This window comes from Bactrocera tryoni, unplaced genomic scaffold (genome assembly GCF_016617805.1).
Source record: "Bactrocera tryoni isolate S06 unplaced genomic scaffold, CSIRO_BtryS06_freeze2 scaffold_242, whole genome shotgun sequence".
Taxonomy (NCBI): domain Eukaryota; kingdom Metazoa; phylum Arthropoda; class Insecta; order Diptera; family Tephritidae; genus Bactrocera; species Bactrocera tryoni.
Window position 1 is genome coordinate 146924 of NW_024395969.1, and position 20759 is coordinate 167682.

The window sequence follows — 20759 nt, forward strand, 5'->3', positions numbered from 1 at the left end:
GGTTGAACTAATCAACTTGTTCTTGTTGGTTTCACAAGCAACTATTCCTTCTTGATCAATACTAATAATTGTTTTCTTAGACCATTTTCTTCCTTTACGTGTTTTGTTAGTGGTTTAGCTATTGCTGCATAATTTCCTAAGTATCCCCTAAAAATTCTCTATGTTGCCGTAACGTCTTGAGATATGGGTAATTTTTTATTGTTTTTACTTTTTTGGGATCAGTTTTTATAACCTTATGGGACACAACCTAAAAATGCAACCTCGGTTTCTATAAATTTTGATTTTTACATAGATATTTTCATATGGGCATCTTCAAGGGTTTGTACTACATATTTAATTCAAATGAAATATATGTTCTTTTAGTGTTTTTGAATATGTTATTATGTCGTCAACATATACGCGACAAAATTTTCTTACTATATATTCATGTAAAATATTATTCATTGCTCTCTGAAATATACATTCAGACATTCTTATGTATTCATTTTTTCCGTTATTTACAGAAAATTCTGGTTTTTGACCTTTCTCAATTTCAGACTACTATCTTCATTTATTCCTTTTTTAAGAACGACCCAAACAGTAGAATTATACGGGACTTTACTATGTCCTTTCCTCTCCTTATTAAGGATTTCCTTATTGACAAAATTATTTCCAGATATAGAATAAGGATATTGTTTGGACCATATAGGTTTGTCATCCTCAGTTCTAATTTCTGCTTTAATATCCGTTCTATAGGAAATCTATGTACACGTTTTGATGAACTTTATTTATTATTTTAATAGCATCCTCCCTTAGCAATGGAATGTTGATATCTTTTGCTTCATTCTTATTATATTTATACATTTCAGCAAGTTACTTAGTTCTACAATATATTTAAATAACATTTAAAAACAAAATATGCCTGGCCAGACCCGAGGGTCTCGATGAGGGTTAATAAGGTGAACTAAGCCTGTTAGTTCTCAATTAATAAATGTTTTTTATCATTTGTAAGTGAAAGGAAAAGCCTAAAAATTCATAAGTTAGATATATACTACCAAAATACTCGAGGGTTAAGAACAAAATTAAAAGAGTTCTTAATCTCATCAGCAGGGCATCAATGTGATTTGATTTGTGTTAGCGAGTCATGGCTTCATGAATCAATATCAGATAGTGAAGTGGTAGATGATACGTATTTAATATTTAGGAAAGATAGAGACAACCAAACAAGCAATTGCACGAGAGGTGGAGGTGTTTTCATAGCGGTGAAGCGCAGTATTAATGCTGAACTACTGCCAACTAACTGTAGTAGTGTCGAGCAAATCTTTATTAAAGTAAAATGTACCGAGGGCGATCTAGTGGTTGGATGTGTGAATCTCCCACCACAGTCATCATTGGATAAGTATGTGAGTCATATGTCAACAATTTCTAATTTGAAGGAAAAATATCCCAACTGTGCATTGATTATTGTTGGCGACTATAATCTCCCCAGTAGCTGTCCTCAAGACGAATGTGCAAATATGGTATACAGTGAGATGAGTGTGGCTAACTGTCAACAGTATAATCAAATTCGTAACATGCAAATGATCGTACGCTTGATTGTATGCTTTAGTAGCATTGAAATATATGTGGACAGTGCCGAGGCTATTATTGATGAGGATAAGCACCACCCGGCTATAAGTATACGTGCTGAAATCAAGGCCAACCTAAAAACGAACGTGGCACCGACCTATGCATTCAAGAAAGCGGACTACCGGGGATTGAATTACTTCTTTTTGAGGATTAACTGGATTGAACTGTATAAATTAGTATCACTGGATGACAAGGTAAACTGGCTATACGATAGAATTAACGATGGAATTATGCAATTTGTTCCTGTCCATACGAACAGGAAAGGCAACCATCCATGCTGGTTTCTAGGAGCTGATAGGGAAAATACAGCAGAAAAAAGGATGCGCATACAACATACAAAAGATTAAAAACCAGTTACGCCTACAATGTCTTTCGTCGGTTGCGATCGGAATGCAAAAGAATCGGCAAAGGGTGTTACAGCGCATACACGTCCAGGATGGAGGAGCTTGTGCGGGTAGACACGAGTCAGTTCTGGAAATTCATCAAAAGCAGGAGACGGAACAATATGGATATTCCATCCGCCGTGTCGTGGAAGAGAGTGTAGCTACGACGGGTGGGGAAGTGAGCAATCTTTTTGTGTCGTTCTTTGGTAGCATCTATGCGGGGAAACTTAATGACAATGGGGAACCAATGCCCACAGCTCAAGCTGCGGAAACATTGACTAGTTACGATGTGAAACTATCGGAACTCACCATCCGCTTCGATGAAGTGTACGAGCAAATGTGCAAACTAGATGAAAAAAAGGGAGCCGGACCAGATGGAATACCAAACATATTACTGAAGAACTGTGCAGTCGGACTGGCCGAACCAATAACCCACATCTTTAGTAAATCACTGGAGATGGGTATTTTTCCGATGGCGTGGAAACGCTCGTATATTTGTCCTATTTACAAGGCAGGGTCGAGATCTGAGGTGTCCAACTACAGGCCAATATGCATACAACCGGCAATGGCTAAGTTGTTTGAGAAACTAGTTTTACCGCAGGTGAATTTCGCCTTCAAGAATACAATCTCGACCAAGCAACATGGGTTCTTTGGCGGCAGGTCTAACGACTACAAACCTTTACCTGTAATGTCGACCACGTATTGAGAGCGTTGGACAAGGGTGAAACAGTTCACACTATCTACACGGACTTCAGCAAAGCCTTCGACATGGTGGATCATGAGCTCTTAATAGAAAAGATGGATCGGTACGGAGTGGCAGGAAACGTATTGAGTTGGTTCAACTCGTACTTGACTGGGAGATCTCTGCAGGTGCGGAGTCAATGGCTATGTGTCGTCCGTGCCATTAAAGCAAAGTGTCGTCCGGGGTTCCACAGGGTTCCCATCTGGGGCCAGTGCTGTTTAGCATATTTGTAAACGACATTGGGACCAAAATGTCGTCGGACTATCTACTTTATGCTGATGACCTCAAGATCTTCAGAAAGATAAGCACTGAGGATGATGTTAGCGCATTACAGCAAGACCTCGATAGACTTGAGGAGTGGTGCGACGAAAATAAATTAAGTTTGAATTTAAAAAAAAGTGCGTGGTGATGTTCTTGTCACGGTCCTTGAGTCGTCGTACAGCAGTCTACCGTATTGCTGATCATCAGCTAGAAGAAGTCACAGTTGTGAAAGATCTTGGTGTCATGATCGACAATGCACTAATTTTCACCTGGGATTTGTGACCTGATGAGTCGGAGACAAGTATCAGATCTCTTGTTTGCCTTTAAATCACTAAATGGATTAATCGACTCTCCGGAAATATTGGAACAATTCGGCATCGTAGGCCGTATGCCTGGTCTGAGGTCGCACAGACTGTTAAAAACAATCAACTCATCGAAGAACTACGTGCGGGGTGGACCGAGGAGCAGGGTTGTACACTTAGTCAATAGACACTATGAAAATATTAATATGTTTGGTTGTACATATGCGAGCTACGTCTCTAGGGTTAAGGAATTAATTAATGGTGCTAATTAATAATGTATCAATACTGTATCATTGATGTGTGATTTGCCTAGTCATGGGTATGCCTTCTTTTTTATTCTTATTTATGTTAAATTTTTCTGTACAAAGCCGATTGGCGTGAATTAATAATTATAATAAATTAATAAATTTTGTAAGCCGGCTACTACAAAAAAAAAATAAAATAATTCTATTATGCATTAAATTACAAAACGTTTTATGAAATATATTTAAATTTCGCATTTTCTTTGATTTTCAATGTTTCAAATTTTTTTAGCGATCTTGAACGGCGGCAACAAATTCCTCCGTTCACATACATATATTTATACCTATCCTGAACAGGGTATGTATATTAAGTTTGTCACGAAGTTTGTAACACCCAGAAGGAATCGTCGGAGACCCTATAAAGTATATATATAAATGATCAGTATGTCGAGCTGAGTCGATTTAGCCATGTCCGTCTGCTTGTCTGTATTTAGTATACGAACTAGTCCCACAGTTTTTAAGATATCGTTTTGAAATTTTGCAAACGGCATTTTCTCTTCAAGAAGCTACTCATTTGTCGGAACGGCCGATATCGGACCACTATAACATATAGCTGCCATACAAACTGAACGATCGGAAACAAATGCTTGTAGGGAAAACTTTCACATTTTACAAGATATATTCACGAAATTTGGTATATATTATTTTCTCAATGTAATATCCGAAGAAATTGTTCAGATCGGTTAACTATAGCATATAGCTGCCATACAAACTGAACGATCGGAATCAAGTTCTTGTATGCACAACTTTCACATTTGACAAGATGTATTCACGAAATTTGGTATATATTATTTTCTAAAGCAACAATGTAATCTCCGAAGAAATTGTTCAGATCGGTTAACTATAGCGTATAGCTGCCATATAAACTGATCGATCGGAATCAAATGCTTGTATGGAAAACTTTCACATTTGAGAAGATATATTCACGAAATTTGGTATATAATATTTTCTAAAGCAACAATGAAATCTCCGAAGAAAATGTTCAGATCGGTTAACTATAGCATATAGCTTCCATACAAACTGAACACATATTTACTAACAGAAATGCACTTGTGAAGGGTATTTAGCTTCGGTGCAACCTAAGTTAACGTTTTTTCTTGTTTTAGTATAATTTCAATCTGGCCGTTCCAGTCATTCTAATTGCAAAATGTCAAAACCTACCGAATCCAGTCAACTGTCAAAGTTCGGTAGGTGAGCGGCTCTCACATATCCAGTGACAGGAGAGTTGGGGAACTCTTTATCTCTGCTCAGAATCGTGTGTTTTTTGTTAACCGTCGCTGTCGCTGTCTTAAGTGCCTTGGATACGATCAAATAATTGCGTCAAACAGTGCATATGTGTTAGTGATGGCCTCAAACGTTCAAATTAAAACGTCAAACATCAGTTTAGTCAGAGATAAAGAGATGTCCAACTCCTCTCTCACTGGAAGTGAGAGAACAATTGCTAAACGTCAAAACCTTCTGAACTTTGACAGTTGATCGAATTCAGGAGGTTTTGACGTTTAGCAATTAAAAACGAGCGATGGCCAGATTGAAATCTTACCAAAAAAAAATTTAAACGAAGGGATTTGCTGCATCGTTCAAGACCACTTATAAAATATGTAAAACAATAAAAATTAAATAATTTTGTAATTTGAAGCATCATAGTATTATTTTCAATGGAAAATTATTAAAAACATTTAATGATTGAGAGCTAACAAGCTTAAATCCTTTTATTGGGTATTGAAAGGGCAAAAGTCAGTTGTTCTAATATACTTTAAAAAGATTTAAATAAATTCTCCATATAATAAATAACCACTATATAGTCATTTTTATTCATACTAAATGTTGGGTGTTTTAATTTAAATGCCCAAAAATTATTATTTTGTCCAATCTGGCCATAATGGAAAATGTTATAAAAAACGCTAATTTTGAAGCGCTCTCACACTGGAATAAGTTGGACATCCCTTTATTCCTGGTTTAGTTTTGAGGTCGTAGCGAACGGTCATCATGTCAGCGTCGGATGATTATATGTTATTGGCATGTGTGTTTGTTATTAAATTTATTTATCTTATTTTATTTATTTGATTTGATTTTATTTATTTATTTGATTTTATTATATACTAGCTGACCCCGCAGCCGTTGTCCTGCGTGAAATTATATGCTTTGAAATGAAAAAAAATTGAAATTATATTGTGTCGAAAATGATTTATTTTCGATTTTTCTACATTTTTTTTATTGTAGCGCAGTTTAATAAACATATTTTTTTTTATTTCTGTTCTGGTGCGTAGATATACAAAGAAGATGGGTTTCCAACTCGTCAACACGCCACATATATCTGGCAAATTTTCCCTGGAAATTGAATACGTTTGAAATGAAATGGCTGTCCCTTGTATTCGATAACTGCGTCATAATCAGTCGGGTTCCATTACACAGTTTCGGCGCATGAAGATTGTTAAACATAATAATGACAGATCCAACTTTGAGACGCAAATGATGCTGGGGCATACCAAGGCTCTCCAAAGAATTTGGAAATTCCACTGGATAATTCACGGTTTCGTCTTTCCTATCAAGACGATCGATCGATTTATATGAGCGCAAACCTGCCGAAATTTGACTTTGAATCTTCCAGTTTAAGTCATCAACATCGGTATTTTTGGCAACTAAAATTGCTCGTGCACTCAAGCAATTACAGTTACGATAATTTTGCCAATGTGCGGATAAACATTCGTGATGAGTTCATCTTCCGTTGAAGTGAATTAACAAAAGGGATGTGAAATTGATATCAAACCACTGGAAGTATCAACCGAAATTTGCCCATTTCCAATTCTTAGCGAATACAATGTAAAATGTCATCAGCAATGTCATTTTTCCGCATCCCATAATTAACGCGAATTTGAAGGCTGATATGTCGAAATGATCTTCGCGAAAACTATGCGAACTTCAGTGGCATGCGAAGTAACTATTGCATTGTCCTTCGTCCGTTTCCAGTGATTAGCATGTTCCAGCAAACGCAACTGCTGGCATGCTTCTCAAAAGGTTGCACACACTGTACCATTCACAATACGCAATGACTTAAATGAAGTTGAATTGCAAAAGTAAACATCCTACAAAGCGCTTTATTGCGGTTCACATATCGACCCATTTGATACTGCTGATCTCTTATCGTTCAAGGCCAATAACCGCTATGTTGCTTTCTTTGGTGACGTACTTGCAAACGTATTGGATCGATTTCACCAATCTACAATATTCAACATTGACATGAATTTTGAATGTGAATTAGACAAAAGTGGCGAATATGGTACAATCCATATGTTTTCAACTTCGATGTGTTGTTAACGTCGATATTCACGCCTCTAAATGCTAAATGTTCTGCCATTGTCGCAAGTGAGCGACGCCGATACAGTGAATATCCATCATTTCCCATTTCCGTTTCCGAAAGAAAAGCACATGAGTAGTGTTTCGTGCATTTATTGTCAGACATACAAACCAAAGTGGGATTGTAAGGTTCCCAAAGTCCATGAACCTTATTGGTTTTCACCACTTCGTATTATTCTGGATCTATCTCTGAATCAGGAATTTCCGCTGAAATGATTTCATCAATTTGATCTGGTGTAATCACCATCCGCATCCAAAGAAGAATGTGTGCGTACGCAACAGAATACATTCAGCATCTAACAGCACCATATATACCATAGGTTGCTTCAAGATAAAGACCGTCAAACATCGCAGCTATTGTTTAAAAAGTCGTGCTGTGATATCGTTACGATCGCTAGCTGATTGACCGCGATCCATAATTCCGCACGTATGTCATCGCATTTTGGGAGTACTTCTTGCCTATCTTTGGGCTGCCATACGTTGACGGCAAAAAGAACGCCGACAAATATTAGCGCGACCTCTTCGTGGCTTCGTAACAAATTTCAATCAGTAATTGACCACTTCGTCTGAAACACACATAAAGTTTTCACTGAATATTTTTCAATAATTTTTCCTTTGGATAGCCGGAATAAAAAAGCAAGCGCTTGATGTGGTATGCTCAGCGAAACAAGTTCATATCACCGAATCAAGTCGCCTACAAAAAAGGTCAAGGCACGTTAGATGCTTTAATCCAACTAGACTACTTCATTACTAACGCTTTGTCCAGCAAAAGCCACGTGTCCGTACTATCTCTGTACTTTCACAGAGCTTTCGAAAAAATTGGAGCCCATATTATTATTCGACAACTTAGAAAATGGAAAATAGGTCAGAACATGATACGTTTTATTACTAACTTTCTCACAAACAGAAAACTCAAAGTCGACGTAAATGGTTTTCTTTCTTCAACACTCCCGCTTTCTAATGGTACGCCGCAAGGCTCACCTCTTTCAGCATTCCTTTTTATCATTGCTTTCGATGATATTAGTAGGATGATAAAAAAATTACAAAGGAGTTGAGCACCAGATCTATGCTGACGATGTCCTAATCTACACAAAAGTCTCTGACGTTAATTTAGCTCAATCCTTATTTACTAATATACTCGCCATAATTGAGACTTGGTCACTGGAGTCTGGTGCTTCACTTTCCTTAGACAAAACACATATCCTTCATGTATGTAGGAAGCAAAATTGCAACGGGATTTCACTAACCCACAACCAAACTAACATCGAATGTAAAACACAGCTGAAAATACTAGGATTAATTTTTGACTCTAATTATAATTTTAATGCTCACTGTAAATATGTCAGAAACTCGTTAATGTCACGATTAAATATTGTTAAATATCTCTCGTCTAAGCATTCATTTATTCATCCGAACACACTAGTCAATGTTGTCAGAGCTTTGCTAACTTCAAAAATAGATTATGGGCTCCCCATCTATGGCAATTGCTCCAAAAGCAGTATCAACCTTTTAAATGCACCTTACCATTGCGCAATACGGCGAAGTCTCCGGGCCTTTCCAACCTCGCCAATAAAAACGATAATGGCTGAATCTGGTTTACCAACTATTCAAAATAAAATTATAGATTCTTCGCTTCAAATTCTTGCGAAAACGGCTGAGAACACCAACCCATTACTAAATACAACTATCACCCATGCCACGAAAAAAAGAAAAATTCCAAGAATACAATCGGCTATTTCGAGATGCTTAAGTTTCGCTGCAGAAAATAATATTTTACGTAACGCAACACGCAAATTCACCACTCGACATCCTCCCTGTCTGATCAATGATAAAATACTACAGAATAAGCTTATGTTTTTGTCCAAGCCAAACACACCAAACGAAGTCTTTCAACAAACCTTTGCTGAACTGGAATCTAATTACACAAATAATGGCTGGAAGTTATTGTTTACGGATGGCTCCAAGTCCATCGATTCCACTTCGTTAGCAGTTGTCACTGCCACAGGAGAAATTATTTGCAATTGGCTTCTTCCTTCAACGACCTCTGTATTTACCGCTGAAGGATCTGCTATCCTTCATGCAGTTAATTACGCAAAAAAGACTAAAGGAAAGTTCCTCATCTGTACAGACAGCAAATCGTGTATGTCTGCAATAACGTCTCCTTCCAATCGCAATCCCATAATAGAAGTTATCAGAGACGCGGTCCAAGCAAGACATTCTTAACCTTATTAAGCACAAAAGGCATCAAAAAAACGCAAGCGAATGGAAAACATTTAAACATCACTACGCGGTCATAAACCCAGCCAGAAATCGTATAATCTACTCGTCAACAGTTCCAACTAACGCAATGAAGCCATATACTCGATTAAGGATTGGACACACTATCATAACACACGCCCACTTACTATCGGGTAAAAGCCCATCCATTTGCCCCCTTTGTGATGACACCGCTTCTATCAAACACTTACTCACACTCTGTCCGATGCTTCTCCCAACAGCCCACAACTCTGGCAACATTGATCTCATAAAACTACTAAGTGAACCTTCAGAAAAAACGTGATATTTGTATATAGATTCTTAAAAACCAACGATTTGTTAAAATATATTTAAGCAACTTACATCTTTACTAACCCTTAGCAAATAGAATTTTTCACCTAGTTATAATTACAAGACGGCTGAAGGCCTCGTAGCCAGTGCTGCGTTTATGTATTTATATAATAAAACTCTTTTTCGTTATATGAATTATTATAAATAAATAAATAAATAAATAAAAAAGCAAGCGACCGCAATTGAACGATTCAAATAATTTACAAATCAAAATATTGAAAAACAAAACAAACAAAAATTGAAAAAAAATGTGTATGAAAAATGTTACTTTTTGGAATTGTCCAATTTTCCGACTTCTCCTCATGAAAAGTATAAGGTATTTGTTTCTAAACCTTTCCCGATCCACAACAAACAACCTTTAAAAATTTCATCAACGGTTCTCTTAGTGTTACTAACAAACAAACATTCATTTTTATATACATATGTATGTACATATGTATGTATGTAACGTTTGTATGGGAAAAAGAAAAAGGCTGTTTTTAGGGGTTTTCCGGAAATTATTCGAATTTTTCTCGTCGTAAAAAACATCTTTGAACTTCAACGAACATTTAAGAAAAAGAATTGGCCAAATTGGTCCAGGCGTTTTTGAGTTATCAGCGTACATACATTTTGGCGATTCATTTTTATTTATATAGATTATTTGATTTTACGTTATTTATTTTATTTTATTATATTTTACTTTATTTATTTTTTTTTTATTATATTTTATGTGAAAAAATTTATTTTAAAATTTTAGACTTACTTCAATTCACTTCATTTTTCTGTGTCAATTCAATTTCAATTCGCTTCATTTTTCTGTGTCCTCTCAGCTTGAAATCTTCATTGCAAGTGAGCTCATGCTTGTCAAACATGAGTGGAGACGATCAAATTATCGTCCGTAAAATAGAAATATCAAAATTTTTGATTTTCATCAAAGAGAGCCGACAACAGGTTGGTGTAGCGTACGCGTAGCCGACGAGAGCCGAAGACACTAACACACTTAAAGTGTTTGCCGCAATTATTTGATCGTCTCCAGCGCACTTGATGTCCGTTTCGTCAAGTTCGTTCATTCAGTGTGTATGTGGAGGGTTGCATGCGTGCGCAGGTCAGGTCAGGGTTGATAATCCCACATATAATTACATTAAAGCATTTAGGAAGTGGGCCCAATTTAAAAAAATTGTTGGCCCACCGGTGTCCATGCCATCTTAATATAGTGCTCAGTTATAACAACAATTTTTTTAAACAAGTGTAAAAATTTATAATTTTACTATGCTTTACGACGGGTTGTGAGTACCCCAATAGCAACAATACCATAGTAAAGGTATCATAGTATTCTGTTTACTACGTTGATGACACACATGGCAATGTAGTTAACTCAAATGATAGATTTGTTTTATAGACATTAAATATTAACATAAATAATTTTAAAAAATTTTAAACAATAAATATGTATGTAGTTGTGTGTTGTGAAGAAAATAAGTAAAAATATTTCAAATACTGTAAAGTTAATCTATTTTCATCGCAAAAAGGCGATTTGGTTAAAGTCTCTCTAAAATCCTCACATATAATGAGACATTTCCTGCTTTTCCGAAAGAAAAATTGTGAAAAATATTTACTGTCCATTAATTTAATTTTTTAAGCCATTTTGAGAGAATATTTCGAAGAGATTTTGTGTAAAAGCAGAGAACGTATACTTATAGAGAAGGTCCAACAACGGACAAGCGGATGAACTGTCAAAAGCTAACAAAATGCGATGAGCGTATTTCAGTAGTTAATGTACGAAAAAGAGCTATTTTTTAAATATTTCTTTTGTTTGTTACTATAATATAATTTCATAAGTGAATATGTTTGTATATACATATACTATATATGTATGTATATATATGACATACTATCATAATATCCTAAAAACGTAATATATTAAAATAATATAATATGTAGGTAAATTATATTTCATTTTAATTTTCATACACATCTACAATCAGCACATATAGCCATACATATGTACATATGTATGAATACAAATCTTGATATGTATTATCGTTCATCAGTAATATAATGTGCGCGCACTCTATACATACATATATACATTCATACATGCATATGTGCGTATGACGTTCCCATACAAATAATGCATACAAGTTATCGACTTGTATTGTACAAGTCTAAAAAAAAGATTTTTTCGTTGGTCGCAAGACCTTTATTGAATCACCAAAACATTAATACTAAAAACTTAATTCTATCGGGTGATTTTTTAAGAGCTTGATAACTTTTTTAAAAAAAAAACGCATAAAATTTGCAAAATCTCATCGGTTCTTTATTTGAAACGTTAGATTGGTTCATGACATTTACTTTTTGAAGATAATTTACATTTAAATGTTGACCGCGGCTGCACGTCTTAGGTGGTCCATTCGGAAAGTCCAATCAAGAAATTTTCAGTGAATGGGCCCTAGAAAAAGTTGGCAGAAAATCCGCTTTTTATCGACAAATTTTGTTCAGCGATGAGGCTCATTTCTGGTTGAATGGCTACGTAAATAAGCAAAATTGCCGCATTTGGGGTGAAGAGCAACCAGAAGCCGTTCAAGAACTGCCCATGCATCCCGAAAAATGCACTGTTTGGTGGTTTGTACGCTGGTGGAATCATTGGACCGTATTTTTCAAAGATGCTGTTGGACGCAACGTTACGGTGAATGGCGATCGCTATCGTTCGATGCTAACAAACTTTTGTTGCCAAAATGGAAGAACTGAACTTGGTTGACATGTGGTTTCAACAAGATGGCGCTACATGCCACACAGCTCGCGATTCTATGGCCATTTTGAGGGAAAACTTCGGAGAACAATTCATCTCAAGAAATGGACCCGTAAGTTGGCCACCAAGATCATGCGATTTAACGCCTTTAGACTATTTTTGTGGGGCTACGTCAAGTCTAAAGTCTACAGAAATAAGCCAGCAACTATTCCAGCTTTGGAAGACAACATTTCCGAAGAAATTCGGGCTATTCCGGCCGAAATGCTCGAAAAAGTTGCCCAAAATTGGACTTTCCGAATGGACCACCTAAGACGCAGCATGCGGTCAATCATTTAAATGAAATTATCTTCAAAAAGTAAATGTCATGAACCAATCTAACGTTTCAAATAAAGAACCGATGAGATTTTGCAAATTTTATGCGTTTTTTTTTTTAAAAAAAGTTATCAAGCTCTTAAAAAATCACCCGATACTTATTCTCTCTTAAATATACCCTATTTCTACCTGTGTCAGCAATTGGTATTGGTCGGCGCATGCCGGATGTTGTTGCAAGTGTTTTATTTTGCTTATTCCTTTTTTAGGTCGATCCAGAATTTTGATCGGCGCATGCCGGATATTGCGCTGCTGATATTGACAATGATTGCTGAGCGCGCGTCTGGGCTATTTCCCAGTTCTTTGTAATTGTTGACTTAGCGCAATAGTGTAGGTGTTACCTTTGGTTTCAAATTAGCTGGTGCTAACTCTTCCGCCGCCAAAAACGAACGTCCTCGTTTGTTTGGATTAAAAAACTGGGCTTGTGGGTTCTGTTAAGTAAGGTGTTGCGACTTTAATATCGGCCCTCATTGGCGTTCGGATTGTAGCTCGATAGCTCTGGTTCTGCCTTGAAATTTATTTTCATGATTAACTTGATAATCAAACTTGCTATGAAGATAATGCTAGTGATCGTTAGCGAAAAATTTGTTACTAGGGCTGCTGTGTGGGTTGTTTTCAATGCGTCCAACCGCTTGGTGTTATTAATGTGAAGTTCTTTCAACATTTCTAAGCTTAAAATTTCTTCTTCCTTGTTTGAGGGGATATTTGATTGCAGTATAGCAAGCAGGGGTTTGCTGGTTAGTATCTCGTTAAAAGCGTATTTCTGGTTGTCGATTATAACCGTGGAATTGTGGAATTGCACTGCATATGAATTGTACCTTTGTACTGGTTTAATAGAATTATTCCAGGTGAGATGTTTTCAACTGAAGGGATGTGCTGATTGTTGACTAATGTGCACTTTGCTGGTTCGCTCTTGAGTAGTTGTGGGACACAGGTAGTGTTACTTACATATGTCTATAATGTTCCTATGATTACAAATTCTAATATTGTTGTTTTCTTTACATCTTAGTTTAATGGCAAATATTTTATTATCATAACAAGTTACAATGTCCTCGAAAGGGATTTTATTAATATATTTTTCCTTTTTTATTGGTTTAATTATAATTGATTCACAAATTTCTTCATTTGTTAATGGTATGCTTACTATGTAAAATAACATTGTGTTATTTGAAGCTATTTTTATATTTGCTAGTTCTAATGATTCTTCAACATTATTTAATGTAAAATTATTCTTTAAAATTACAGATTTAACTAATTCTAATTCTTCGTTTGATAAAATATATGAATTTACAATTCCGGCTTTAGCCCAATGAATCGCATAATCTATATTGATAATTTCTTCCTTTATAACTCTAAGTTTGTATTTTAATTCTATAGCAACATTGTGCTGTATGTCTTCGCTAGATTGAACGGCTTTCAAAATTTTATTTGAAACGGCTGTTATCTTATTTATCCTATCAAAAGTTATTTTATTTATTGTTACTTGATTGTTGTTATTGTCTACTATGTTATTTATTTGGCTCTCCAGTGTAACTAGGTCATCATGATCGGGATTTCCCGCGATCCATTTCCATACTTTTCCTATCGTGTCTATAGACTTCTTAAATCTTTTTGGTTTAAGTCTATTTAGGTATGTTTGTGCTAGATTTAATAACCAGATAAGCCTAAGAATGACCTTAAGTCTTTGATCGTCTGAGGATAGGGGGAGGATAGCTATTGCTTGTACTTTGGATGGGTTTGTTGAAATTCCATCGGAGGATACTACAAATTCTAAGAACTCGACTTGTTTTTTAAGGAATTCGCATTTGTTGACTTGCACTTTCATGTTTGCTTTTGTAAGGGTGTCAAAAATTGTATCTATATGTTCGGAGTGTTCTTTTTCGTCTTTGCTAAATATAATAATGTCATCTATATATACATAGCATATCCGTCCTATATATTCCCTTAGTATATCGTCTAATGTCCGTTGGAAAATAGACGGGGCATTCTTCAAACCAAATGGCAGTCTAGTGAACTCATATTTTCCATTGTTCACTGAAAAAGCTGTCTTTTCCACGTCAGATTCCTTAAGAGGAATTTGATGGAAACCGCTTTTTAAGTCAATTACAGAGAAAATCGGTTTTCTCCTAGTTGAGAGAGAACCTCATTTATTTCTGGTATTGGGTACCTATCTGCAATTGTGACCATATTTAGTTTTCTGTAATCGATAACCATTCGGAACTTTTTTTCGCCTGAAGCGTCGTTCTTTTTGGGTACGATCCAGACAGGTGAGTTGTAGGGTGACATTGATTTTCGGATGATTCCGTCCTCCAATAATTTGTTAACTTGGTCTTCCACCTCTTGTTTAAGGCTGGTAGGGTATGCGTAAGATTTTGAATATATGGGCGTGTCGGAAATTGTTCGTATCTCTGCTACTACTTTTGTTGTGTATGTCAGTTTTTCGTTCGGTTCTGAGAATAGGTTGCGGTGTTTTCGTGTTAGCTGGCTTATTTCGTCTTTACCTATTGTTGTAGGATGTTCGTCTCGAATATGTATTGTATTAACATTCTGTATACTAAATTGTCTTAGGTAGATTCTTTCTGTGTTTGCTATGACCATGAAATATTTTCTTGTGTGTATGACTGCTGAAAGTTCTTTTAGACTGTCGTTTCCTAATATAGCATGGAAAGTCTTAAGTGTGGGTAGTAGAAAGAATTTGAGTCTGCAATTTTCCAAGTTGAAAAGATTTAAAAATGTGTATTGTGTAATTTTTATTTTTCCTGCAACTGAGTTGGCGAAAAAGGGGTTATCATTTTCTTTTGCGTTTTTAACTAGACCGGATTGGATATAGTTTTTGTTAGATCCTGTATCCACCAATAAGTTAAGTATTTCGCCGCTCTTCGTTTTACATCGAAAATAGGGCAACGAAGAGCTATTCAGTCTAAAATATGTCCGTCCGTTAGGTCATATGGTTCTTTGTCTACATTATTGTAAGCTGTTTCCTGACTGTAAGCTGTTTGTTGGGTGTTGTCGTATTGGTCATAATGTTGGTCTTCATGGTATGGATCGTAAGTTGTTTCGTCCGTGTCTATATGAAAGTTCCTTTGAGCTCTCGCTGGGGGGTGGTTGTCAAGGAATGAAAGAGTTGAAACTTTGATGTCTGGGGACTGATGGTGCATTTAACACTTGGTTGTTGGCATGGTGTGCTCCAAAGCTTTGATTTTCCAGCTTTAGACAAATGTGTGGTGCCTCTGGTAAAGTCTTGGGTTCTTTTATACCCAGAAGCCTCGGGAGGTCACCGGAAAGTCCTCTCACAAAGGTATCCAGGGCCTTGGCACGGTAGTTGTCCGTTAGTAGATGGACTGCCTCCTCGCCAATTTCCATGCATCCTATTTTGTTAAGTATTAGGGATAATTGACTATAAACCTTCTGATAAAATTCGTTTATAGAGCTCCTTCCCTGAATAAGGCACGTCATTTGATATTCTAGAGTGCCTATGTCGCGTTTATCGGCAAAGTGGGTGGTCAGACAACGGGAGATGGCTGTCCAATCCAAGGGGGTGTTATATGATTCTAACGCTATGTCCGCTTTTCCAACAATTTTGTTCCGGATTACATTTAGAATTCCGAAAAATTTTGGGGTGCCCTTGAGGGTTCATATATCTTTATAATTCGCTCGACACTTTTTTTCCATGAGCTGAACTCAGAGGCGTTTCCTGAGAATTCTCTCAAGGATCGTACGACATCTGGAACTTTATCCATTTCAAACCATAGCTCGTATCATGTTTGCCAAGTCTGGGGAAATTTGTTGGGCAGGTGGGGGAGTTGTGTTATTCCCTAACACGGGTGGTCTTATTAAATTATTTTGATTTGCCATTTTCTTTTGTTGTTATTATCTGCCTTTTATTTTTTATAATTAATTTATCCTTTTAGATTTTTGTTTAGTTGATAAGTTAGTAGTTGGGTGGTGAATCGCAGTGTTTTTTTTTATGTTATAAGCTGGAGGGTCCCCCCGAGGGTGGTGAATCGCAGCCTCAGTAATATTTAATTTTTTATTTTTTTGGCTGTATAAGCCAATCTGTTATTTCTAGATTTTAGCTATGTAAATATTTTTCAAAAACTTCCTTTATTAAAAAAAATTTTTTACTACCTATTTTTCTTTGTTTAAATTTTCCACTATTTTCTATTTTTTCACAAAAACTTTTCTTTATTTAAATTTTTCACTTTTCTGACGTATATCTAAATTCCTTCTCTAACTATTTTTATCTCATTAAATTTAGTTAAGAATAGGGTTTATATGGTATAATTAGTACTTATAATCTATTTTCTTACATTAGTAGCAGCTGCATTGTTGATAGATATGCCGGTAAGTGTGCTGATATCCTTTTTTCTTTACGGTACTCGGGAACACTTGCTTACTCCTTGCCGTTTTACTCCGGGTCGGCTGGTGTCGTGCTGTCGTTGGGGCGTCAAGGAAGTTCCACGTTCCTCTTCTCGCCACTTTATGCTGATTTTATGTAGTTTTCAACAATTTCTTTGTAGTGTTATTATCTCACTTTTTGTGTGGAGCCGTTTTTATTGTGGCACACTTTTTCAAAGTCTTTCTTTCTTCGGTGCTTTTTTTTTTTTTTTTTATGTGGCAGTTTTTTTAAAGTCTTTATTTGTTTTTGGCACTTTATTATGGCAAATTTAAAATTGAAAGTCATTAGTTTGTGGCACTTTATTGTTGCACGTTAAAAAAAAGGGTCTTTATTTATTTCTGACACTTTCAACGCTCTTAACACTTTCAACGACTAGACTCCGCCGAGCTTATTTGACTCGGGCGCCAGTTATCGACTTGTATTGTACAAGTCTAAAACAAAGATTTTTTCGTTGGTCGCAAGACCTTTATTGAATCACCAAAACATTAATACTAAAAACTTAATTCTACTTATTCTCTCTTAAATATACCCTATTTCTACCTGTGTCAGCAATTGGTATTGGTCGGCGCATGCCGGATGTTGTTGCAAGTGTTTTATTTTGCTTATTCCTTTTTTAGGTCGATCCAGAATTTTGATCGGCGCATACCGGATATTTCGCTGCTGATATTGACAATTTTGCAGAGGGCGCGTCTGGGCTATTTCCCAGTTCTTTGTAATTGTTGACTTAGCGCAATAGTGTAGGTGTTAGCTTTGGTTTCAACTTAGCTGGTGCTAACTTACACAAGCCTACGTCGTATGTAGTATATACATATCTGCGCACACATGTAAATACATACATATGTCGCCCGCATAGGCTACAAATATTCTTCTACAAAAACAACAATCGACTCAAATATCATCAGCAGCGTCACAAGTCAATATGGCAGCCAAATAGTCGATGACCAAATTTGTAGAAAAACACACAACAACAATATTTTCATTCATGAACGCAAGCGGACTTTCAACAGGCAAACTTGTTTCATTCATAAAAACAAATACCATTACATCTCCCCGAGCATGCCTTTGCCTACAAGCGTCTTTTCGGGAAGATGGCGAAAGCTAAAAATCATAAATTGAATAACTTTCTGATGTTTCTTCACAGAAAAAAGTCAGAAACGTGGCAATATAGCTGTTGTCAATTTATAATATTTGTCAATTCTAAAATATTTTTCCGTACTCGCAAAAATCTGCGTCGATATGTATGCACGCTCATACATCTTCGTACATATTTACTTCTTACTGTTTCTTCGGGAAAGCGAACATAAACCCATGTGGTCATGACACATGTGAGTATACGTATGTAAGTTTTGAGTGATAAAATATACGATTTATGTTCATTTATCACTATTGTAATATATTTCATTTTTTAAATAATATTATGATAGTTTGTTATATAAATATGTATGTATGAATATATCTAATACAAAAAATAATTAAAAAATAGGTTTTATTTTTACATTACCTACGAATATTGCTCTGAAAAAGTAATTTAATTTAAATGTATTAAATTGCACATGTATTCACTAATATGCACAAAAATAATTCATACGAATACACATGGCTGCATATAAACGTATAACAATATAAGCAAAGGAGCGAACATAAGTATGTACGTCTGTTAGTTTTGAGCATAATTTTTATTCCAAGCTCAGCTCTGTTCAAGCGAAAATGTTAAAGTTTCTGCTGCCGAACTGGCAGTGGTGAAACTCCTCCATCTCGACCGAGTTAGCCAAATTATTTTTACGTTCTTCGCGCCGTGAACGTTCTCTGTTACTGATGAACGATAATACCTTAATTTGAATTGTACTTACATATAATGATAGAAGCGTATGAAAATTTAATTGATGAAATGTGATTTCCATATATTATATTATTGTTGTAATACATTTAGTTTTTTAGGGTATTATTATAGTAAGTATCTAATATCTCACATATTTTTTATAGCATACAGTGGTGAATGTCTCCCATCTCAACCGAGTTGGTGAAAAATTATTTTAGGTTCTCCCCATCGTGAACCGTGATTTAGACGGTATGTTACAAATCATCCGGATGGAAAAGCACGTGGTGGCACTGCAGTGTTGGTTACAAATCAGTTAAACCACTATGCTCTAGAATCCCATGCTACACATCAGTTACAAGCTACAACAATATACCCAAAAATCGGGGTTGTGACTTAAACCTTGCGGCTATATATTGTCCACCTCCTTTCAAAATTACAGATATCGAATTTAAAGACTATTTTGAAACACTCAATATTTCTAGCAGGTGGAGATTACAACGCAAACTCGTCTTATTAATCCGAAAGGACGGCAGCTATACTACACTATTATGAATAAGCATAACAAATGGATATTATATGTCCTGGTAAGTCGACATACGTATACTAGCCCAGTGATTGTAAAAAAATACCTGACTTAATAGATTTTACTGTAGTCAAAAATATAGATAAATCGCTTATGACAGCTGATACTTGTACAGACTTATCATCTGATCATTCACCTCTACGTATAAAATTATACGAACAGCTCATGATATTTTACCCAAAAGTTTTTCTTTTATAAAATCATATGGTTGAAGTATAGAAATTATATCAGCAGCCACATCAATATTGATTGCAAAATAAATACAGGAAGAGACATTGAATAAAGTATAAGAGAATTTAATGATGTAATAACTAATTCAGCTGTATTGGCAGCACCAAAAAGAAATAATAAACCAGTTGGTTTTGGAAATATCAGTAATAATGAAATAGAAAAATTCGTATATGAGAAGACGCGAGCTAGACGTGAATGGCAGTTAAGTCGCTCCCTTTCAACTCTGCTTCAACTGAAATCTGTTGTATGTAAGTTAAAAAAGCGCTTAAACGCGAGAAAGGACGAAAATTATACTCTCTTTGGAAAGCCCAAAAATCTTTTAAGCCACCAGTAGATTCCAAAATGCCTCTAAGAATGCCTTTAATGGTAATTGGGCACATAGTGATGAGGAAAAGGCGAATTGCTTTGCAAATCACCTATGAAAGCTATTTTAACCCAATTGCTCAAAGAACAACTGTAAGTTGCCAACCTTGCCCAATACCGCTAGCGAGTTGTTTGTGTTTATTAGGACTTCTACTTCGCAGTTACTAGAATCATAAAAGAGCTAAATCCGATAAAGACATCAGGACAGGATAATATTACTCCAAAAATGATAATTGAGTTCCCAAATATTGCTATAACGGTGCTCTCTTTGCTCTTTAATGCAAATCTTGGTTTCGGATACTATCCAACTCCGTGGAAAACGTCACAGACCATCATGATAGATAAACCTGGGGAATACTCAACACAGCCGTTTTCTTACATACCGGTAAGGCTCTAACCCTATATTTCTAAAATATAATATAATCCTAAAGCACCAATTCGGTTTTCGAGCTAAACATGGCACTGTAGAGCAAGTAAATAGATATACCAACGAAATCAGGAAAGCATTTGAGCACAGAGAGTACTGTTCAGCTTTTTTTTTAGATGTAGCTCAGGCGTTCGATAAGGTCTGGCATGAAGGCCTTTTATGGAAAATCAAAAACGTTTTACTTTACGAATTGCATAAAACTTTGGAGTGATTTTTAAGTAACAGGAAATTTACCGTTAAAGTAGCAGACTTCATATCACAAGAACGATTAATAAGACCTG

At 35.8% G+C, this 20759-nt stretch overlaps 1 protein-coding gene across 1 annotated transcript in view; it reads left to right on the plus strand.

Moving 5' to 3' along the window:
- LOC120780228 overlaps positions 1-20585 on the plus strand; it is a 37464-nt gene extending 16879 nt beyond the window's left edge. Inside the window, exon 2 of the mRNA XM_040112479.1 lies at positions 19039-20585. Within this exon, the coding sequence (XP_039968413.1) occupies positions 19039-19079 (41 nt within the window). The 3' untranslated portion in view covers positions 19080-20585. The remainder of the gene's footprint in view (positions 1-19038) is intronic.
- The last annotated feature ends 174 nt before the right edge of the window (positions 20586-20759 follow it).